At 43.6% G+C, this 23,936-nt stretch overlaps 1 protein-coding gene across 1 annotated transcript; it reads right to left on the bottom strand.

Annotated features, from left to right (window-relative positions):
- Positions 1-1,956: 1,956 nt before the first annotated feature.
- ASB9 (ankyrin repeat and SOCS box containing 9) lies at positions 1,957-15,957 on the bottom strand. The gene is made up of 8 exons (XM_039714479.1): positions 15,381-15,957; positions 10,786-10,865; positions 9,852-9,959; positions 8,728-8,878; positions 8,029-8,163; positions 6,481-6,672; positions 3,221-3,387; positions 1,957-2,014 (listed from the first exon to the last, which is right to left on the bottom strand). The coding sequence occupies exons 1-7, from the start codon at positions 15,472-15,474 to the stop codon at positions 3,263-3,265; spliced, it is 885 nt and encodes a 294-aa protein (XP_039570413.1). The 5' UTR covers positions 15,475-15,957; the 3' UTR covers positions 1,957-2,014; positions 3,221-3,262.
- Between the last annotated feature and the right edge of the window lie 7,979 nt (positions 15,958-23,936).

The raw sequence follows: 23,936 nt of genomic DNA, 5'->3' as shown, positions 1-23,936 counted from the left end.
TTTGCTTCCCTGGCAGGAGAAAGAGTTTAAAAAACAAAAAAAAACCAAAACAAAACAAAAAAAAAAACAACAAAACAAAAAACCAAAAAAAAACCCCACCAAAATCCCCCCAAAAACCCCAAAACCAAGCTGAAGACAGCGACCATCTAAAATTACATCTCCTGCTTTGTGGAATCTCTATCTCCTTTTCACTAAGCCTCAAGTGAGCAAAGAAGGAATATCAAAAGTCCAGCTCTACATTAAAACATCAACAAAAGGCAAGATTTGTACAGTATTTGCATTTTAGCCTCATATTTACTATAGTTTTATTTGAAGGAAATATTCTGTTCACTACCTGCCTGCAGGTGGGATTGAAAGAAATTAAGAGTTCAAAATTCCATTGTATCAGTCAAGCCACAAAACTAGGCTTATTATTTAAAAACAGAATGAAAACAAATTAACAAGCAAAACAGTAAGAAATATTTATTTTCTGAGAAAATATCCTACAAAATTGTGTGGCTTAACTACCATTAAACTGTTCACATAAAAATAGAAAATAATGTGATTAAATATATTCTTGACAATCATTTAAGTCCTGCTTTACATATTGAATGGTTTCAAATATAGAAAAAATCCAAACCTCACCTATAAAGAGCTTATTCAGTCTGCATCTTGTATTTTTAGTTTGTAACTGGATAAGTGTTGATGCATAAAGCTGTAATTCACCAGTGTTGACCATGATTTTTATGAAAATAAATAAGTAAACAGACTGAGATGATACAAGCTGAGCATGTAGAATTCATCCTAATTCCACTTGGGCAGAGAAATTCAAGTAAACAGAGTCATACCATGAAATTTTCATAAGAAAAGCAATCTAGAAGCAGCACCCTCACCTGGTTCTCAGAGCAATTTTCTCCTGGTATTATAATTACTCCTATGAATCCATTGGCTGAAGTTACAAAATAAGATGCCTAAAGGTAAAAGTAAAATTAGTACGTACAAAAATGTTTCTTCATCATCTAGAATATAATGAGATGGATCTCCAGCTTTCCACTGTGTCACCAAAGCACACTTTAATGTCCCAGTTAAGCACTAGGTTCACTGTCCATTCCTTGCCTGTTCAATGCAGATTCAGCTTAACTAAGACAGTGATTTTAGAACATACCTTTCCCATCCCAGACACCTGCTTTTATTTAACCTCTGTGAAGACAGATGTCTGCTTTTCTTCCTGGGCATGAGGGAAACCATATAGAAGGCCATCTTAAACCAGCCAGTTGATTTTTACATGGCTCAAACATGTGTGATAAATTGGGTCAGATAAGTGACACATTCCCAAGTGCCTCTATCACCAGAGGAGGTAGAGACCTAACTGTGTTTGTCATTTTGTCCCATTAGGGTACTATTTAGTGTCCCACAAACCCAAGAGAGCTGTGTTTGGTCAGCACAAAGGAATCAAACCATCACACTGGGTACCTATAGCCAGCAGTCATTTGTGCAGACAAGGATTTGAATTGTGATTTACATCAAATACCAGCATGCAGGTAGCACGTGACCTCTCCTCTCTAACCTTCCCCTTGCACAAGGCAGGCTGGCACTGCTCACACTGGCACATAAGTGAACACCAAAATCAGCTTTCATGTATTTGAAGGTTCCAGCCTCTCCACTCCTGAGCTGAGGGCTCTGTATCTCCCACTGCTGGTGTTAGTGATGTCAGCAGTTTTTGCACTCCCAGCCCACTCTTATGGAGTCTCCGCAGCGAGGTGAAAAAGGATCTCCAGAAGCACCGAAGTGTGTGGCTGCCCCTTTGGCTCAGGGGTGCATGGAAGCCCCTGGGGGTGCTGGGTATGCTGCTGCTCCAGGTGACGCAGAGGCACTTTGGTTTAGAGCTCTAAAGGAAACAGGGCAATGGGAAGAAGAGCTGGACTCTCAACATTCTTGCTCCCACATCCATCAGGCAGCTGATATCCCCAGGGGAGCACCCAAGGGAGCAGTTCAGTTTGAACTGCAGTTCAGTTTGTGGCAGCAGGACCCATTTCTGAAAGGGAAAGAAAAATGCCCAGTGTTAATATTTAGCTGGAAATAATTTTTATTTATAATAATGACATAATGTTTTTATAACCTCAGTGGAATAAGAACTACATGTCATACACTGATCCCACTGCTCAGCAACTGAGCAGGGGCAGTAATTGCCCACAGTTTTTAAATTTGGAATGGACTTTGATTTCATTGTTTGTTTTATGACCACACATTAGATGCATTATTATTACCACTCCCATGGAAAATGCTATGAAGGTAGCAACTCTCTCAGAAAAGAAAATATTATCTCACTCTTAATATTTTCTTGGGTGGAGAAGGGGTGTAGAAGCTGTTGTTTTTCTGATGCATGCTGAAAAATCCTTTTGAAATACCACCTAATTTTCAGAGCAGAAAAGAGGAGCACTCAATGCCTGCTACTGATAGCCTGTTAGCCTGTGTCCTTGAAAATTAACATGCTACAAGGAGAAAATGGCTAGTTCTGAAGTGTAGCTCCTCTATGTCTCAAAGTATCAGGAGTAATTTTCTTTAATGGATGATTAAAAACTTTTGCCCCACTATTATGGCACTGTATGGAGCTGCCATCAGCAGTGACCTATTTGCTGTCAGGGCAGAAATACTTGCTTCAGACACTGGCCTAAATGCAAATGATTGTTAGTTGGTGCTCATCTGTTGGCAGTGTGATACCCTTAGAAAATAAATAACTTCTGCCAGCGGGCCTTCCTTGCTTGGCAGCTGGGCTCACTTGGGTTCCCTCCCCTTCCTCGTGGTGCTGCGGGCACAGCCCTCACAGAGGACAGGCACGTGAGCACTGCTTACAGAGAAAGCTCTCTGCAGCTCTCCTGGTGTGCCTAATGCTCACATGAAATGCTGTTACTGCTGGACTGGGATATGTGTTTTCTTTGTAAGGGGCTGTCAACCACAAGACCTCGGAAACTGTGCCAGAGAATGGGGAGATCTACTTTAAAATGTCACGCAAATTTTCTGTGCTTTCAAGGGGGCTCTCACATCACATTTCCAAGCTTCACCATTCAGCCATGCAGGATTGTTTTTTTCCAAATGGATTTGGTGGGAGTGATGGCATTGAGGACTGAGTGAGTTGGTCAGCCCTGTGCTTCTTTGACCCAGGCTTTACTGGAGACCAAAAACTGCCATAAATTATCATTGCAAACACTGGCAACACTAGGGATGAAAAAAGTCAACAAACCTTGCTGTGTTATTAAAGGCACCATTCTGAACATGAAAAGGCTCAAATGTGGAGAAGGAAATGTTTCAGCTCATCTGGGAGGAGAAGTCCAGTTATTTTTTGATGCTGCTTGTGTCCAAAGCACCTCCTGATGCACAGGCGGCACAGCTGCATCAAGGACAGTGGCCCTGAGAAAGATCCAGGGAACAGGTTACACATGTGGCTTTACAACGTCAAGACTATAAACCTGAAACAGCAGCTGTGCAACCCACCTCCTGCAACCCACCTCTCACCAGGTTTTCACTTTCAGCAGTGAAGTCAAACCTGCATCCCCCAAAAGACATCTGCCCACCTGCAATCCAGTCCATGCCTAGTCACTCTGTCAGTACTCAACTGGCATCAGCAGCATCAGTCTTTCCCTTTTAAGCTGTACAAATGTTTGTAGTGTCTGATAAGAGATGAGTGGTGCTACTTTAAAAGCCCTTCCCTCCTCTCACTCCCCCAGTGAGATCAAAGTTTTCAGTCCACTACTTTCTTGAGGTGTATTTCATAACAGTGATAATGAACACATAGCAAAAGGAGCACTTTGTAGTTCTTTATTTAAACCTTCCAGGTGAACCAGTCCCATATTGATAGAAGGGAGCCCTGTTGAAGAATCTTTGTCACTTTATAAAAACATCTAAGTGAAAATCCTTTTTGGGAAGAGGAAGTTCCTATGTGAAGTTCTACCTGCAGCAGCCATCAGTGTTCAGCCCTGCAGAGCATGGTTTGCACGGGGCTGATGAGTGTGTAGGGTGGCAGGGGCTGGGGAGGGCAGGTGAGAAGATGGCCACCAACGAGGGGGCTGGATGCAGGGAATGGGGAGGACATGAGAAGGGACACTGCAGAAAGCAAGAGGCAGGTGAGTGAGCTGGAAGGGACAGTTTAGATGCCCTCCCTCCTGCAGAGCAGAGGGAAGGGAGGGAGGCCACAACAAAAATAAGGTGAGGTGGCAGCTTTGATTAGCCTTTGAGACTTCCTTCATGCAGGACACCACATTTCCAGCAGCTTTGCAGGGCTGAAAGCTGCTGTGCTATCACAAGGACTGTGCAAAGGGCTGCACTTTTCTGTAGGAGCCAGCCTTTGAGTTGTCACCCTGTTTGTGGGTACAAAACAAGGCAAGCTAGCTAAACTACTGCAATATCACACTGTGCTCGTGCTTGACTCCGATCCCACAGATAAAGGCTCTGCCTGCAAACATCTCATTAAAAAAAACAAAAGCTTCCATTAAAAGAAAAAACAACCAAACCCAAAACATGAAGACTTATCAAAACACAAGCAGTGACACTACACTGGAAAATATTTTGCAAACACAAGCACACAGTACATTTTTGGAGCACTCACTAATTTTCCCACCCACACGCAGGACTGTCCCTGAGATGTAAGCAGGTATGATGGTCCAGCAGCACAGTGAACTGCTAGGAAGGGAACCACCACATGTGCTGCACCTGCCCTGGGCTGGTCCTGGGAGGGGACTGGGTCAGCACACTCACCAGCTCATCTCTGGTGGCCAAACGCCAAATACGCTCCCTGCAGCCTGCCTGGCCATGGACTGCGGGGCTGCAGCCTTGCATGGCAGCAGAGCAGCTCTTGCACCACTCTCCTAGATCACAGCTGCTCAGGCAGCCAAAGAAGTCAAAGACATCAGCTGTCCACAGGCATGACCCCACTCAGAGAAGGGCGTGTTGGAGAACATCAGAAAAACCACTATTCCACAGGAAAATTCCCTTCAGGCATTTATTGTTTCTGGTTTTGATTGCTGAATTTCACTTAGAAAAGTTCCTCGCTGCCCATGCTGTCAGCTCAGCCTGAGCAGTGTTTCCAGGCCAGCACCACAGGGCATGCCTGAAATGTTTTTCTATCTCAAATAAACAGGACACATGCAGTGCCACAGGAGTCAGGAATTGAATGCAGCAGGGACTGGAACTCCAAGAGATCACTGCTCCGTGTGCTGTAGATTAGGTTGGGAAACCAAATATCCTTTGCTCATGCATAACATCCACAGAACAGTTGTTTCCATGCTACTTTCATGTTACTTTTTCAAGCAGGGCCTGATCACTTTGTTATTCCAATTATACCTTTCTATGGCAAGAATCTCATCAATGTGTAACTGTTTTAAACAAATTACCAGTTTGTTTAAAATAGTTAAAATCCAGATTATTTAGTAATGTATATAGCTTGCTGACTGAGAAAATCTAAGAAAGAACACAAATATAAAAATGAGTAGACACTATGGATCTTATTCTAATTTCCCTCAATAATAAGTAACATTTCTCTCCATAATTCATTACAGATTTCATAATAAAATAAAAATAAAATAAAATAAATTTAAAATTTATTTTAAATTTATTTTATTGATTTAAATCAATAAAATAAAATAAAATTACCTGAAACTATTTAACTTAAAAATATGAAATAGACTCTTACTAAAGTTTAAGCTTATGGCTTGATACTGCTGTTATTATTCAACACATAAGGTTGGTCTTTACAGAAAGTCTAGTGTATAAATGAACATAAATACATAATTCCTTATATCATTCCTGTGCAATGTTCCTTAATATAAAAAAAATCATGTAGTCTTTAATTTTAAAGTTACGTTTGCATCTGTGTAAAAGCTTGACCCAAGAATAAAAGTAAAGGACAAAGAATTGAAAACCAAGTTCTTCGATATACCTTTTTTAGTATTACATGCATTAAATTTTTTTGGGTTGCAAATCTGCATTTATGAATTTGTGCTGAGACAAACCTGACCATCTACTGTACATGCAGAGATCTCAAATCTCATCCTCACTGCCTAGCCTCAATTCCCATCAGAAGTGATTTGCTGCCTGCATTTGTCAGCACACTCCATGGAACACTCCTGGGTCTACTACTGTCTGACACAAGGGAACTGACAGATTCTCACTGAATTCGAAGTTTGAGGTAATGAAAAAAGTTAATTTATTTCTAAGGGGTCTCTGCTTGTTTATTCGCTCTAAACTCTATTTTGCATTAAATGGCAAGCTCAAGATGATTGCATCCTGATGCAGTAGATTAAAAATCTGGAGGTTCAGGATGGGTTATTTTTCTTATCATTATCACTGTTAGTTCACCACTATATTCTGGCACTTGAACAATGTCCCTATGTCAGCAAATGGAGGCAAGCTCAGTTATTCCCAATTTCTAGTGCTAGCAGCCTGGAATAGCATAGCCTTGTACAATAGTCTGTGTGGGCTTTCCCTAAAACAAGTTCTAAGGGGCACCTTCTCTCTGCAGGAACAGCTGGCCCAGAGGGCAGCCAGGTGGGACCAGCTCCACTGGCCTCTTGTTTTCAGCATTCTTCACCCACACGTCTGCTCCAAAGTCCATCAGCAGCTTCACCAGCTCCACGCTGCAATTCCTGGCAGCCGTGTGCAGAGGGGACTCCAGGCCCTTGCCGCTGTTCACGTTTGCTCCTGAACAACAGGAGGGGCAAACAACAATGAGAAGAGCCATGACTGCACAGCAGCCCATCTTCATTCACTGCACTAGCTGCTCTTTCTCTGAATAACACACAAGTGCTGAAGCCTGCACCCAGAGCTGGACTCCCTCACGCTGGGGCTTGGTGCCACAATCTGCACAAGCACAACTCTCACTGGCTGAGGAGTGGGGTTGTGACAAAGAAAACAATCCCAGAGGAATGGTGCATGAGGAAGTCCTTCACCCTTCACCTTCAGCCCAGCCCAAGGGTATCTTGAAGCAAGACAAAGGTGTAGCTCCCACCTGTGGCCCACCTCTGCTTCCCATCCCTTAAAATAAAGGCAGGATTTCAATGTGCTCTGTACTGGAAACTTAAGCTGGTGGGATTGCCAAATGCCAAAGTATCTGTTAGGGAAAAAATGCGAGGATGGAAAAGTTCTAGAGGTCCTTCATAGAAGAGGGCATAAGCATCCCTGATGAGAGTTCCCCCATTCATTACCCTGGATTAATGGCTCCTAAAACACCCTAAGAAAGGTGAGCTGCAGAACTAATTCAAAACTATAATGGTTTTATAGTACACATTCCCATATACAGAGGGCAGCAGAAAAAAATTAGCAGAAAAAAGAAAATAGTTGCCAAACATTTAATTCAGATTAAATTAAAAAGATTTAGATTAATTTGTATTTGACTTCTTCCCAAAAAAGGTCATTGTACTAAACAGTGACCTACCAAAACGTGATATAGATGATTTTTGCTTGTCTTTTCTAAAGTAGCTTTGTTGGTGCATCATTTTTGTACCAGTTATGTGGCTACTTTAGGTATATGGCCCCTTTGGCTAGAAGACCTGTACTACTGTGGATAACAAGAAGTGGTTTTGTGTAATTATCCAAGCATTTAGATTTACACCTTTGTGTGATGCAAAGGATACAGTGCTGAACCTTCTTCTGTGTTGGAAATGTCTCCAACTTTTCATGAACTCATTGGAAATCAAAACTATGCAAAAGTGGCTGAATCAATTGTTTTGGGTAAAGAGGAGGTAAAAAAAAATTAAAAATTAAATTTCTTCCTGTTCACTTCAAATAACTGCAGCATCACATGCACAGACATTGGAAAAATTAGCTTGTTCCAGGCACAATCAGCCATGTGAAATCCAGGATCACCCATTATTTTGTTGGGAGCTATTAAACTGAATTCCTGATCATCCTGCTACCACATTTAATCAGAGCTGCTATTAGGAGTGAAGCATCTCCTGGTCCCAAAGCAGGAGCTCCTCTAAATCTTTGATGCAAAGATAACCCAAAGACAGATGTTTCAGGAAACGAAAGTACACCATTCTTTACTTCTGTTTTTACCTGACTCAAGCAGCTTCTTGGCACAGTTCAGTTGCTGGTTCTCACATGCTACATAAAGCGGAGTACCCAGGTGCTTGATGTTGTGATCTATATTTACCCCACGGGATGCAAGGAGTTCGACACATTGCACATGACCTTAAAAGGGATAAAGGAAGAGTCAAATCACAGAGATCAGGCTTTTTTTTTTCAGCAAATTCTCTGTTGCAGCAGTGTAGTTTGGCAAAGATTCAATGTTTTGTCAAGAGGTGGTAGTGTAATACTTTCATCCACTCCAATGGATCCAGGAAACAAAAGAGGAGCTGAAAAGCCACGTTCAGCAAAACAGGCTAAAGCCTCACAGGCTAAAGCCCTCACATTTTATCTGACTCATTTGAGATGTCTACTGCAGATGAGATGAATCACTCCATGTTTCTCTCCAGTCCTTTTGAAGACAGCCAGACGTCTCCCTCAAATGTCCACATTGTAGGCAGCTGGCCTGGACACTGCATTCCCTTCCAGGTGCACTCAGAGGATCTGACAGCTGAGCTGACCTGCCCTGAGGAGCAGCAGGGCTGGGAAGAACTGCACCCCTCATGATGAGACCAATTAGCAAGGCATTTTACATGACCCAAACCACAAAAATTATCTTCTTTATCTCTCCCCTCCACTTCCACACGCTGCTAGCAGCATGGAAAGGAGAGCTGATGCCTGTGGGGTTACCTCTCTTTGCTGCTTCATGGATGGGGGATGCCAGGTCACAGGGTGGCTGTAGGCTGGCTCCATGCTCCAGCAGTAAATTCAAGCAAGCCACACTGCCACTGACACAAGTGTTGAACAGTGGGGTGTGCCAGTCAACAGTCACTCCATTCACCTGGGGGAAAATAACACAAAAATCCAGCAAGACTTTTTTCTTCTTGGTATTTCAAAATTGATGACAACTAACCAGTTTCTCAGCAGAAAATAGGGTTTTCGATATTTTTTATTTAATTCCATGCCAAAACACCTCAGTGCTTCTGAAGACTATAACTTTTCATTAAAATGATCATTTAAAAAGTATTTTTTTTAATTGCCCCCAAGATTCTCCTAAAAAAAGAAAAAAAATCATCAGGGCTACTCCAGGGTCTCTGAGTCTCTCAGGAGTTACCAAGCTAAATGTAAGACCACGATCACTTCTCAGTCATCTTAGCTGAAACACATCAATCTATAGCCCCCTCCTGAAACAGTTCATTTTTGGCTTAAAGTGTGCAATCCTTCCTTATTTTCTAATTTTTTTTCTTACGTTTTAAACTAAAAGGTAATATCTGGTAAGGTAACATATGTATGAATGAATTTTCTTATTCACTATAATATTGAAGTTAGCTTGAAAAGTAGTGGCCATGACACACCATTTCACCATTTTACTTGCATCTTGTTTCCATTTTCTTCCCATTTTTTGTCAGCTGAACCTAACATTCCTATGCCTCTACTTAAGACTCTGCGTATTGATAGTGATAAGATTAATGTGTGCATAAAACAAAACACACCCTTAACTGCTGCAGGATTATAAACACTTTGCAAGATGAACTTCCCCTTGTTCTTGTGAAAGATGAGAACATTTCACATCCTCATCTAAAGAACAATAATAACTGCTGCTTATATCTGTGCTTTTTGGATTGCTTTATTAGGAAGTGCCTTTCATAAGTACTTTAAGCTGAGCTAAGTACAGAGTGTAAATCACAGAGATACTCTGCTATGACACCATGTGGCATTAAAGTGTGGTAGTACAGCATACTAACACTAGAGACAGTGGTCTGGTCCATACTAACCCTAGAGACAGTGGTCTGGTCTGCCCATCACCTACTCACCTGAGCACCATGTTTTAACAGGACACTGGCACAGGCAGCATGACCCCCCAGGCAGGCTTCATGGAGAGGAGACACCTGGTCTGCTGTAACAAGATTGACATCATTCCCCTGATAAGATAATGGAAAATATCATTACAACCAACTACTAAAACCCCCATACAAAAATCCACAATTAAAAAAACCCCAAAACCTTCTTTAAAAGTCTTATTTAACTAGACTTTCCTCAACTGCCTGCAGCTATTTATCTCAGAAAGTAAGCAGGTGAAGGGGATGAAGAGGCTGTGATGTTTGGCTGGAGTGGATACTGGCACAGCATACCTCAGGCCCTGCCTTGTACACACTGAAAACCAGCACAAAAGCTTAGTGGACTGTCCAGTGGTTGTGTATATTGTGGTTGTTTGACTGGCTTGAACCCTGAAATGCTCTTGAAGTATTTTCTGCTCTTTGCCTCGAGGCAACCACTGAAGGAAAGAAATGCATCAGAAACATTGGTTGGATTCCACAAGATCTTTTGTTTCTAACAGCCTTGGTGCTCCAGAAGACTAAGCTGGAAGAGTCTCCAATGCCCCTTCCCTTTCTATTATCTCCTTCACAGGTATTTTAAAGAAACAAAGTGGTGAGGTTCACAAATCACTTCTACCTATCCCTGACCTTCTGGAGAGACCAGGCCCTGAGATATGCTCAGGCACTTCAGAAACAATGTCTGGATGACTGAATTGAAGCATCAACCAGACCCATGACTGGGTCCAGAGCTGGCCCCTCAGCTGGGGCACCAGAAACAGCTCACAGGCACACACAGGAGGTGCAGAGGAGCTGCCCTCGGCCATCCAGAGATCCCAGTGAGCCCATTACCTCTGCCACAGTTAATACATCACCCAGGATAGTTCAGTACATCATTAAATTCGTGCACAACATGAACCCAGGGGAGAGGTACCTGTTCAATGAGCTTCTTCAGAGAAAGCAGACGCCCATGGATAGAGGCCTCATGTAAAGGAGACCAGTCTGAAATAAAGTCTGTACAAAAACAAAGACAGGAAAAAGGCTAAAAACTCTATTTTGCTAGCGTACTTTACTTCAACTGTGCGACCTCCCTTCTACTTTATTTGAGCTGCCAAGATTTCTTTGGAGCAGATAATGTGAGGGAGACAGTATCTCCTCTGGTGCATTTTTAACTCATCCCATGCTTGCACTGCACGGCTGTGCTCCCCTCCAGAAGACAGGAGAGGGATTTGCAGAATGTCACCTCGCTCTGGCTGAGCTTGTCCCTCTCTCTGAATTATTTCCAGGGCCTTTTTTTTTCACAAACTTATTACATTTTACCAATTATCTCTAAAGGAATATGTTTTGAAGAGGGTTCAGCTGATCAGTCATTTACCCCTGCTCAGAGCTGGACTAGAGTCAACAACACTTGGCAAGAGAAGGGACCAAAGTACAAGGAGGCAAATTGTGCTACCTGTTGATTCTGACATTCAGTTTTCAGTGTTTGCCATGAGCGGTGCATTTTAAATAATAGCTGTGTCCTCTGCATTGCTGAAACCACAAAGTGAGGTACAGCATGTATATACCATGCAAATATTAATAGAGGGAGATCTTCAGTATTACAGATGTTATGGCTCAGAGCCAACTGACAGCAATAATCCCTCTGGGAGATATTTACATCCCAGCATTCAAAACCCAGCATCTGCTCTGTGTCAATGTCCCAGGTTCCCCCTGGAAAGGAAGGGAAGCCTTTACAGAGGGCACTTCACACAACTTCCTGTGGAAAGACATTTTGCTGTTCTCTGGGGATGTCCTACCCTCCTTCCACTACAGAGATACTCCAGTGACCAATCAATTTGCTGGCTGAGTTGCTGAGGTTCTCAGGAACCATATTAGAGTACATGCATGGAATGGAATCCTTAACAGTGGGAAGTCTGCCTTCAGCAAAAATACCCTAATAAGCCACTATAATTCTTTAAAAGAATGTTTACGCATAAGCTGATGATCGTACAGGTTTTAAATGAAAATAACTTGTATTTAGACCAGACATAAAAATGTGGTGGTGAAATAATGGAACAGCTTGCCTAGACAGGTGGTAGATGTCCCATTCATGGAAAGATGAAAGATTCGAGGTGAAGTTGGATGGGGCTCTGAGCAACCCGGTCTAGAGGAAGGTGTTCCTGCTCATTGCAGGGTTGCTGGACTAGACAACCTTTAAAGGTCCCTTCCAATCTAAACCTGGCTATAAGTCTATGAATTAGCTTTTAAATAAATTTGCATTCTTTGTTATTAGCATTATTTGAGCTCTGCCTGCCTCCTTCTATGCTCCATGGGCTGCATCCCACAACAGTTACAGTTACACAGTTTTATCAGGTTCCCAAACATCCTTTGGCTTTTGCAAATAGACAGCCAATTCTGGGCTCTGGTTCTGGTTCATAAGGATAGCAAAACTAGGCTACAATTATTAAAGCACAGAATGATTAACTGACTGAAACAGCTTTGCTCTAAGTGATGTGTGTCAAAGTGATGCTTATCTGACTGTGCTGTTGTTCTTACTGGTCCTGCCCGTGTTACAGTCAGTTGTTTCCAGAGTATGTAAAGAGTTTTTCCCCATTTAGAAACTAATGCCATTGCCTAAATTGCATGAGTTATAAGGGAAGTATGTTTATAGATATTCTAAAAATCTACATTGAAGTACAAGTTTTTTGAGCTGCAACTTGAACTTTTTTTGGCCACACAAATATTGGCAGGTGCTTGTGCCTGTACCAACCTGTGCATTGTACCAACTAATGATATCATCATGTCATGATGATATAAGAGGGACATATCCATGTGTGGATTTTATCTATTCAGTCCTTGCTTGAGAAAAGAGAGGTTTCTGCTGAAATTCTAAAAAGAGCCAGACCAGCCATCTGTGGACTGGCTATAGGCTTGCAAGTTTCCAAGTTTTAACAATGAATTAAAAGATTGACTATATAATCATTTAAAACACATGTCAGTGAAAAATAAAAGAGATATGTGCTAACACATAATCTATCTGGGAGCTCAGTAACTGAGAGAAACCTAGAGTTTTATCCTAGGTGGAAGTGGAGCCCTATGGAGTCCATCACACCAGCCTTGGATACCTTGGGAGGAACAGGATTAAAGGCCTGACTGATGACTAACTGTGATGGCATAATTCCAGATCTGCTGCCATGAACTGCACAGCCCCAGGCTGATGTCTTTCCTGCCCCACCTCCAACTGCAGCAAGCACCTCTAACCTGCAGCAATGCCAGGGAGGCAACCCCCTGGAAGGGATGGCAAATTTCCCCAGTTTCTTGACCCAAGGCATCACCTTCTGGCAAATAACCATATTTCTATTTTCTGCCTGCTCCAGGATGGAACTCAAGTTTCTTGCCTGGTAGAAGAGAAAGGCTGCAGCGGATTTCCTTGTCTCACTGCCCTCTTACACTTCACAGGAGGCACACTGTCAGAATATAACAGATCTGTATTGTATTTGATTAAGTCCTAAGCAAATGTCAATTCCAGCTGACCACGGGCTTTCAAAATCCTGAGCTAGTGACTTCCATGAATGTGCCCCAAGCACTCTGCCACCAGAGCTGCATGTAGAACAGCAAGGCCAGTGTATGTGGGGGGCACAGCTGTTCATTGTCTGTACCACCACGGAAACAAGGACTCCTCACTGTCAAAAACAGGTACAACTGCTCTTTCACAAAGAAACAACATAATTTGTCCAAATTTTAAATTTACCCATACCTTAGTCCACAGGGAGGCTCAGTCAGACCCCAGTAGTTCAGCATCTAGACTTCCAAATCCCACTGGCTTTCCATGGCTTTGGGTCACCCAGCTCCCCTCCCACTGCAGAAAGTTCCAGCCAGCCCAGAGGTCACATTAAACCTCTGGTCATATTTGATGGCATTGCCATCACTCAGGCACGTGACACTGGCAGGGTGGTGCGTACAGAGGGAGTCTTATAGCAATAACCATGCACACATGCAAATTCTGACTGCTCCCAGTGCTCTCACAGGACCTTTCTAGAGCATTCTAGAGCACTAGAAAGCACTAGGTTTTTGTGGTGATGGCTGAACCGACTTTTTCCAACCTCTGACCGTGTGAGGGCATTGCACTCTCTGTCCCCAGGCTGGTTTCCTCCCATGCCTCTCATGTACAGCACAACTTGAAAGGGGCTCTTAAGTCCTTCCAGTGAAGGTATGCTCTTGCACTCATATTTGCAGATGCAAAATCCTAAGGCATTATATAGAACAGCATTACAAATGGTATTTTTCACACTCAAAGACTGTGCCTTAAAGTTTGTGATCTACATAGCCTGAGCCAAATACATTCCTGCTGGAAATTGCCAGAAGAGCTTACTGACTCTGCTAAGGAACAGGGAGACACAAAAGGAATGGACTAAACTTTGATCTTCAAAGGACCAAATGATCTGTGTGCAGCACTGTGCCATGTGGGATTCCCTCCTTCCACCGTTTTACTGGAGCTCATCTCTGGTGTGGACTGGTTCTGTTTCACACTGTTAATAATAACATTGTGCCTGCCTGCTCACCCCAGCCTCAGGCTGTTCATACGTGGCACACACGAGGGCAGGCAGACAACACTGCAGATAGACTGGTCAGCCTTGCATTTCGGTTCTATGGCCTTAATTTTCAACTTGACATTAATGGAAACATCCTGAACAGCCCAGGAAAAGAGCAGGGATAGCATAAAGTCATGTTTTCTGAATTTGCCACGTTTTCTGAATTTCATTCATTAGATGAAGGAGTAACTTCACAGAAACAGAGCGACATTGAACATATGCAGCTCAGGATATGAAGTTAAATTACTTGTCTTTTTTTACCATGTCATATTTTCAATGGCTCTGGGCCAGACACAGAGCAATGACCCGAGTGAGACCATTTGTCTGGGTAACTGCTCACAACAGCATTGGTCACAGCAATGCCACTGCAGAACAACCCAGTACACTCAGCCTAAACAGCAGTTAGGTCTGATCATCTGAAAGACAAGGGCAAAGGATAAAAGATAAAGGAAAAAAGGAAAAAGAAAAAGGAGAAGACAAAAATGAAGAGCAAAAATTAAAATAATCAAAAGAAAGGCGAAAAGGAAGAAGAGAAAGAAAGGAAGAAGAAAAAGAAGGAAGGAAAGGAAAGGAAAGGAAAGGAAAGGAAAGGAAAGGAAAGGAAAGGAAAGGAAAGGAAAGGAAAGGAAAGGAATTGAGCTAGTGCTGAGCTTCCTGCTGGCACTAATTTAAGTCAAACACGCCACATTCCAACTTATTTCTTCGTGTGCTGCGCTCCAAATGCAGCATTTGTTTCTGCTGGCACAAAGTGCAGTACAAAACCAACCACTCTCTTCTATGACACGAAAGAAAAACAACCAAAATTTCAGTATCAAACAGAAACAGCTTTTCAAAATCCCCTCAGAAGCACAAAGGGTGTTTAGTGGGACAGACTGAGGACTGTCCTGCAGCAGGCTCTGGAGCAGCAGGCTGCCCCTGTCCCGGCCGGGCTGAGCCCTGTCCCGGCGGTGTCACTTACCCCTCACCAGCGCGGTGCCCGGCGGCGCTGCACATGCCTGGCCCCCCGCTCCTTGCACTTTGCTGGCATTTTGGTTTGTTCTCTCATCATCCATCTCAGCCCCGTCTGCCCAAGCGCTGTTTTTTCACTTTGTGGTTGGTCTCCAGAGTTCAAATTCCATCGTCCCCGGTGAGCCCCCAGCGGCCGCAGCGATCCCTGGCGCGGGCCGGGCCCGCATGAGGCGAGCAGCCCTCACGGCAGCCGGGCCGTGCTGCCGGCAGCAACCCGGGCAGGAACCCGAGCACCTGGGCTGCGACTTAACCAAACAGCTCCCGGGCTGCCCTGCTCGGCTGCCAGCGACCCAGCCGAGCGAGAGATGTGCCTGATGTCACATCCTCTGCAACGCGACGCCCAATCGGGGCGCCCGCCGCTCGTTTTTATCAGGAAGGAAATTCTTAGTTTGCCGAAAATACGAGACAGAAAGAGCCAGTTCGACTAGTTGAGCAAACTCTGCCTGCAGGGGATGCGCGGAGAGCCGGCAGAGCCCCGGGCAGGCAGAGCTCTGCCCCGCTCCCCGGGCAGGGCTTTGCGCCGCTCCGCTGGGGCGGGGCAGAGCGCGGAGCTGCGGGGCAGAGCGCGGAGCTGGGGCGCGGGCAGGGCGCGGAGCTGCGGGGCCAGAGCGCGGAGCTGCGGGGCAGAGCGCGGAGCGGCGCGGGCAGGGCGCGGAGCTGTTGGGGCAGAGCGCGGAGCGGCGCGGGCAGGGCGCGGAGCTGCGGTTCCAGAGCGCGGAGCTGCGGGGCCGCCGTGCCCGGGGCGAGCGCCGCCTGCCCGCGCCTCTGCGGAGCGGGGACAGCGAAGCGCAGCAGGGATCGTGTCCCCCTGCCCTGTCCGGCTGAGTTCACTGAGTCACACCCGCGGTTTTGTACCAAAACTTCTCAGCCTAAACAAACCATCACAAACCGAACAGTTTTAAAAAGTCTTCATTATTGCGGAAACCCATGGCACCAGGAATATTTCTCTGTCTGCTCTCGGGTGCCCTGACCCCCAGGGGAACACTGACTTGGACCCTCATTCATGGAGAAAGTTTTCTAGACTTCAAGATAGACTAGAATCAACAAAAGTGTGAAATAGATTATAGAGAGTAGTGTAGGTGTATCACTTGGTGAGAAATTCGGGTTTTGGGAATTTTAGTATGTTGTGCATGGAAGCAAGATGGAGGGCACAGGATGTTGTCCTGGGTTTCTTCTTCATGCTGCTTTCTTCCTTCTTCTTCATGGGTTTGGGTGGCATTTTGTAACTGGGCAGAAAAGTCCGCATTGCGGGCTCTTTGGGATCAGTTATTGGGTTACAAGGGAAAATAATCCAGGTGTCAGTTCTTAATTGGATAGTTTAGTCTTAAAAGACCTTGTAACAAGAGATTGTTGGCCATTTTGTGCCTTCTAATGAAACGCTGCCAAACTCAGGTTGTGAGACTGTTTTGCTGATAAGAAATAATAAACACCTGAGCCCAAACATGCACTAACATCTCAAGTGCCTTCAATCCAGACCCAGAGAAACCAACAACTGGTACCACCACAATTACTTTTTCAGGAGCATCTTTGTCTCATTTCTCTGTCTCTTTTGCAAAAGTTCTGTTCTCACAGATCATTTCTGTTTGACCTATTTTCCTTCCCAATTTAGTATCGTTTACAAGCACAAAATCCTTTTTCTGTCACTGAATATTTGCCCATTTGTGTTCAAGTGGAAGTAGGCAGAACTTCCATGCAACGTGTTTTAACATCAACCTGGACCTCAAGATAAACACCACAGAACTTCAAATACAGATTAGAAACAGCTTACACAACACAGAGACACAACAGAGCTTTTAAGCATTACAATACTATTTTCCTTTTAAATAGCAAATACACCCCCAAGTTCTATATAAACAGGTCTAGCTACAGAAATTACTTTATCCTTATTCAAGTGCAGCCATCCTTGGTGCATAGAAGTGCACAGTAAAGTGGAATCTACAACACTTAGTATTACCTTTTGTTCTGTTTACAGCGTGTCTTATAAAAGGAATAATTTTGTTTTCCTCCTTCAAAAATCTAAATTGTTTGGAATTCAATGGACTATTCTACTGAATTTGGAATTCAATGGACTATTCTACTCTTGGTTCTTTTTTTCTTCCACGTGCTAATCAGTTTTTTAAATTGTGCAGATTAATTTTATAATGATTGTATTATTATTATTAGCACAAAAATGAAAACGCCCCGCTGGTAAGTCTTGTCTTGGTATGAAAATTCAGCCTGGTTTCTGAGGCTGCAAACCACAGAATTACATAAAATGTTCAGAAAATTGGACACAAAACATAAGATTCATTTTTCTACTGAATTTGGAATTCAATGGACTATTCTACTCTTGGTTCTTTTTTTCTTCCACGTGCTAATCAGTTTTTTAAATTGTGCAGATTAATTTTATAATGATTGTATTATTATTATTAGCACAAAAATGAAAACGCCCCGCTGGTAAGTCTTGTCTTGGTATGAAAATTCAGCCTGGTTTCTGAGGATGCAAACCACAGAATTACATAAAATGTTCGGAAAAGTGGATACAAAAATAAGATTTGTTCAATTTACTTCAGAATCAGGGTGAGAAATCCTAGCTTTTCCTTAGCACTAGTGAAGAAATACAGGCATTTTCAAACCATGCTTTGTCTCACCTACTTTAGATGTCTGCTCTGGGGGAACACATATTGGAATTTTAGAGTCAGTCTTCACCGACTGTAAAAGGGATCCCTAAATCGTGAGCAGAGAATTAGGTGTGTATGTGTAAACAGCTGAAATGCACTCTAAAATCTGGCTGAATTGACAGCCAGGGGTCCCAGCTGTGACAGCCCTGGCTGCTGTCCTGTGCCTGGTCCTGCACAGCCTCTGGGTGCTGCAGCTCGGGGTGAAACATCTCCATCCACCCAAAGGCCAGCATTGCCCAGTGCCTGAACCTCAGAGCCTCAGCTCTGGAGTGCCTGCATCTCAGAGAGCAGGGTTTTGACAGACAGTTCAGACAGATTTATCTGCATTGATCCAAGCTGTTGTTCCCAGCCTGGCTCCCAACTCCCAGCAGAGATTACCCAAGACAAGGGATGGCAGCACTGGCCACAAACTGGTGCCACAGCTGTCTCAGTACGTGGCCCATTGTGTCAGCTCAAAAACCTATAAAAGCAGTTTGCTTCTCCAGCCTGTAAACTCGAGCCCTGAGATCCCAGCACATGCCACATCCTCCTCTAAGGCAGTAATTTCCACTCAGCAAGCAAGGCAAACATCTGGGACAGCCATGTTTTAAATCACAGCAGTTAAATCTGCCAGAGCTTGCCCTCAGGAGCACTAATGCACTGGTGTCATTTCCAGAGCTACCTTGGTTTTCTTTGGAAAGCTGCTGTGAAATCCTTGAGCTGACACAAAATGGAGAAGTTTTCCCTTGGAGAAATTAATAATACTGTCCAGTTCTTGTATCGCTAATTTCCTTTCCTCAAATAAAGTCTCTCCTCCAGAGGCTTTCCTTCTTTTACAGTTTTTCTGACATGAAATGTTTTCCTTTTCCTTCCTCTCACCCTCACAGAAACTTCCCTTTGCAAACATCCCATCATCCTGGCTGGGGACCAGACAGACTTCTGCAAGTAACTGTTCCCATCTGCAGGATGGCAAATTTACTTAGCAAGAGAGACTCTAAATAAAACAAACAAAAAAAATCCCGAAGAAGGTATCAAACACATCTTGGTTGCATCGTGGCTACATCAGTAGCACCTGGATCTGTGTTTAATTCATTGCAGATGTGGAGAAGCACCAAGATTTCCCAAGGAGCAGGACGAACTTTGCATGAGAGCTTGCAAACAAGGTTATTGTATTTTCATTGTGTCAAGAAGAAGATTAGGGGCATTTTCCCCACAGAGAGAAAAGCAAGAACAATCTGGTTTTCACCACCTGCTGCCAGTTGACTCTCAGTGAACATCTGTGTAAGAATCTTCATATGTTACAAAATATATCCTGACATTGCTTTCTGAAGTGGATTTAAAACATATGTGTGCACTCCTGCTCAGGCAAAAAGAATCCAAACCCTGAAAGTTGGTGGGTTTAAATTTGGTTTGGGTTTTGGTTTTTTTGTTTTTGTTGTTTTTTTGTTTGGTGTTTTTTTCTTTGGTTGTTGTTGTTTGGTTGTTGGTAGTGTGGATCTGTGTTTAATTCATTGCAGATGTGGAGAAGCACCAAGATTTCCCAAGGAGCAGGACGAACTTTGCATGAGAGCTTGCAAACAAGGTTATTGTATTTTCATTGTGTCAAGAAGAAGATTAGGGGCATTTTCCCCACAGAGAGAAAAGCAAGAACAATCTGGTTTTCACCACCTGCTGCCAGTTGACTCTCAGTGAACATCTGTGTAAGAATCTTCATATGTTACAAAATATATCCTGACATTGCTTTCTGAAGTGGATTTAAAACATATGTGTGCACTCCTGCTCAGGCAAAAAGAATCCAAACCCTGAAAGTTGGTGGGTTTAAATTTGGTTTGGGTTTTGGTTTTTTTGTTTTTGTTGTTTTTTTGTTTGGTGTTTTTTTCTTTGGTTGTTGTTGTTTCCTTGTTGGTAGTGGTGGTGGTTTTTGGTTTTTTTTTGTTTCTTTTCCAAATCATTATGATTTCTATCATTCCTGGAATGTTTTTGTCCTCTCTTGTGGGCTGCAATCCTGGTTTACCCACACTGCCAGGTGAATAGTGTGGTGAAACATCTCATGTGACAAGTACACACCAGCAGGCAGACAGTAGGTGTAACAACAGCAAAAGTGTCCATCTGACAGACTGTAAGGTAGTCTTGTCCAGTACCAAATTTTAAGTGAAACCAGAATACAGGCATAGAGCAGATTTAAATTTCTTTCTTCCCCTTTTCTAGCAGTTTATTATTAGTTTTGAAAAACAGTGGGAATTCTTTGGTTTGATGGCAAATCTTTTTGGTTCCCAGACTTTCCAGTGTAAAATAGTCATTTCTGAAGTTACCAAAATTATTTCCTCAAAGATATTAATTTTGTCAGAAACTTAACATTAAAAAAAAAAATTAGTTTTCCACTGATCCCAGTGTGGAGAAAACCCAAATGTAGCACAAACAAGCTCAGAGCCACAGAGGCCAGCTGGGTTGGCCCTGCTAAGCAGCACTCACATGGCAGGTCCCACACGGAGCATGTTCCCTGCATGGTGGGTGTTCCCAAAAAATGCAACTTTCCATGCCTTTCGCTGGTTTCTTTCTCTTCCCACTATCAGTACGAGGAGGACACAGCAGTAACAGCTCATGAGTATTGGAAAGATGGAATGGTGAAAAAAGAGTCATGGGAGGGAGGTATCTAATGGAGAGTCTCCTCTGCCCCAGTGCTTCTCTTCCCCAGTTTCACTGGGGTTAGATGTTCACTGCTTATCCAGCATATTACATTTCAGTAAGCTCTTCCACCCACTCCCACAGGCTGCTTTCCAGACCTTGGAGCTCACCTCTAGAAATTTCCCTCATGTGGCACAGCTTTCCACGCTTCTGCGTGTGATGGGCACAGCCAGCACATTCCAGCTGTCATCACAGCAGGACCTCCCAGCAGCATCCCTTGGGGACAGCTGCCAGCACCTTTCCACTTCTACAAAATGCAATTTGTGGACTTACACAAAAGTTACCCCAGGATCTCCTGAACCCTTGTCCAGAGCTGGGACTTCTGTTGGCTTCTAAAAATGGGCTTCAGAAAGCAACACTGCCAGCTCAACTGCTTGAGCAGCCAAAGAAAATGTCCCCAGACCCTGCAGCATCCCAGGCATGGCAGGTGCTCCCATTTGCTTTTGGTAAGGATTTTTAGTATATTAATAAGATGGGTGAAATTACTCAGCTGCCCTGAGCAATGTACTTGTCTCCCTGCCCTGCTCCTGGAAGATGGCATTTGGTGCAGTGGAGAAGAAGGTGTGTAGAATAGTTAAGCCCATAGGATCTGAACTGTTCCCAACATTATATTCAGGTCAAGGAAATCCTCTCACCAGACAGAACAGCTGCTTGGACCAGGAGCTATCCGCATTTTCTGTGTTGAAAATGCAAAGTTGGGACTGCAGTAAGCAGCCAGCTACAGCAGTAGTGTGCCTTGGTAGAAGTTTCCTTTGGTGTCCATGAGCACAGCTTGGCTTTTGTTTTGCATGAGACTTGAAATCCTCTGAAACAGCCAACAGATACTGATTCACAGTGCTGATGTTGTAAAAATAAGACTTTCCCTTCCTAAAGAATTATGAGCTGAGCACAGTGACAAGTATACATGTTTTGTCTTAGTACTGTATCCAGCTTGGCCACTCATCTGAATATCTGATTCTGCAGAAGGAAAACCTCCTCTGGAAAATGATGTACAGAGTGCAGGGCTTACCTGAGGCATAAAGATGGAGATGTGTGGCAGGGCTGCCTGACCCTGCCCTTCCTCCAGCTGTGGGACATGCCTGGTGCACAGCAGGCTGCAGAGAACCTCCCCCTCACCTGGTGGGGGTCACTCTGCATCAGCTCCCAGCATCATCCTCCATGTCCCAAACCAGGAGTGCCAGAGCCTCCCTGGGACCCCACAGGCCTTTGGTGGGTGGTGGGCAGAGGGGTCTGCAGCCAGCTCTTGCCTGGCCGTGCTGCAGGGAGGGCCAGAGCCATGTTCTCCTGCACCCTCAGAGCCCACACATCCCCTCAGGCTGCTTGGAGGGTCCTTCTCCACACACCTGCCCTCTTCAGAGCAGACCTGGGAGCTGTCTGCACGTGCAGCCCACAAAACAAGAGTTCTCTAATTCATTCTTCAGCTTGAAAAGGTGGTTAGTATTTTCTTGTTACCTGTTCTTGTGCCAGCAAGGACATTGGGGCAGGCATCTGAAGATCCGGAACAAGCCCCTCACTCAACTTACTGTTTCATCTGATGACAAAGCTTGCTAGGGATTTGTACCAGCAAAGAGAATTATCTGTAAAAGTGTACCAAGGATGAGCCCTTTTAGTCACATGCTTGAGATGTACTAAAAAAAAAAAAAAAAAATAGAAAGAAAGGGGAAAAAAAAACCTAATGAGTAATTTAATGGTCAGTGACAAAACCATATTTTTTCCCAAGCTGCTGCAAGTATGAAAAGCCCAGGTATTTCTCAGCCATTTACAAGGATAAATAGCAGACAGGGACATTTTCTGCACAGTAAATAATTTCAGCTCAAAGACTTTTATAAATATCAAATGAGGTTCCATCCTGCCAGACACCCAGCAGAGCAGCTGTGCTGCCCTGCAACAGTGGCTGCCACAGTGAGTGGGAGGGAGCATTTTGGGGGTAAAACTGGAAAGCACTTTGAGAAAAAAAGCAGTGTCAGCTCAGGGGGAAATGTCTTGCCCTCTCTACACCAACAGCCTGTAGGAACCTGTCTGTGGAAAGCTGGAATTACTTTTACTTGTTGGCATTGATTTAGAGGAAAGTTTTCATTGAAGTCTTGGAAATTCCCGACCCAAAAAATGTGTTCCTCAGTCACTGTAATTATTCAGGATGCCATGTTTAATATGTATGTCTCCTGTAAATCTGTAGTGACCCTGAAAGCACAAGTAGCAAAGAAAAATTATCACATTCATTAACTTGGAGCTACTCTGGGATATTTGAGGACGAGTGGTCTTCAACAGGTTCTCAGTAATGGAAGGCACAAAGCTGCTGGGACAAAGTCAAAGTATTTTTACAAACACCAGGCTACAGGGAGCAGGAACTCACCTTCTGAAACAGTTAAGAGCAAACATTTCCCTGTAGGATAATGAGACACAAATAATATGCAAAGGATGACCCTCTGGGCCAATGTCATTAAAAATATTTCACTTTACTTACATTGTGATAGAGACAGAATGAAAAGGGATCATTAATTTCTACGTAGTTTGATGAGTACACTTCTTTGGTTTTAATGCAGAAAACAAAATATGCCTTGTTTTGACTGTTAGTAAACCCTATCACCCTCATGGGGATTGGTAAACCAGCCTTCAAAGAAATTCAGGGCTACTGTCACTGCCCATAACAATTTGTCCATTGTGACCAGAGTAAAATAGGTATTTAGTCAGCATCTAGTGCAAGAAAAGTGCAGAGAGCAATACCCCTTCCAACCCCACCCCCCCCAAAAAAAAAAAAAGATAATTTGGAATCATGTTTGTGAAGCTGGAGAATTATATGGGCAACATAAAATGAGTAAGTCTGTGGAGTCTTTAATTCTTCTTTCCCGAAGACAAAAACTTGCACATTTCACTCACATTGCTAGGACAAAAAAATAAAAGTTAGAACAAGTTTTCTCTGGAAATCTCTACATCTCCTTCCCTTCCCATTCTGTCTAATTTCTATTTTGTTAGGGCATGTTAGCCTCTATAGCCAGCAGGTAGACCTGGCAAAAAAATGAACCATTCACCACAAAATTATACTGCTAGCAAGCCCCTGGTAACAAACAGCTAAAAATATGGCAGGATTCACAGAATTGTAGAATGATTTGGGTTGCAAGAGATCTTAGAGATCATCTAGCTCCAAACTCCCTGCCATAGGCAGGGACATCTTGCATTAGACC

The sequence above is a fragment of the Passer montanus genome, unplaced genomic scaffold (assembly GCF_014805655.1).
Source record: "Passer montanus isolate IOZ18808 unplaced genomic scaffold, ASM1480565v1 scaffold3, whole genome shotgun sequence".
In the NCBI taxonomy this organism is placed as follows: Eukaryota; Metazoa; Chordata; class Aves; order Passeriformes; family Passeridae; genus Passer; species Passer montanus.
This window is presented reverse-complemented; position numbering and strand designations above follow the sequence as displayed.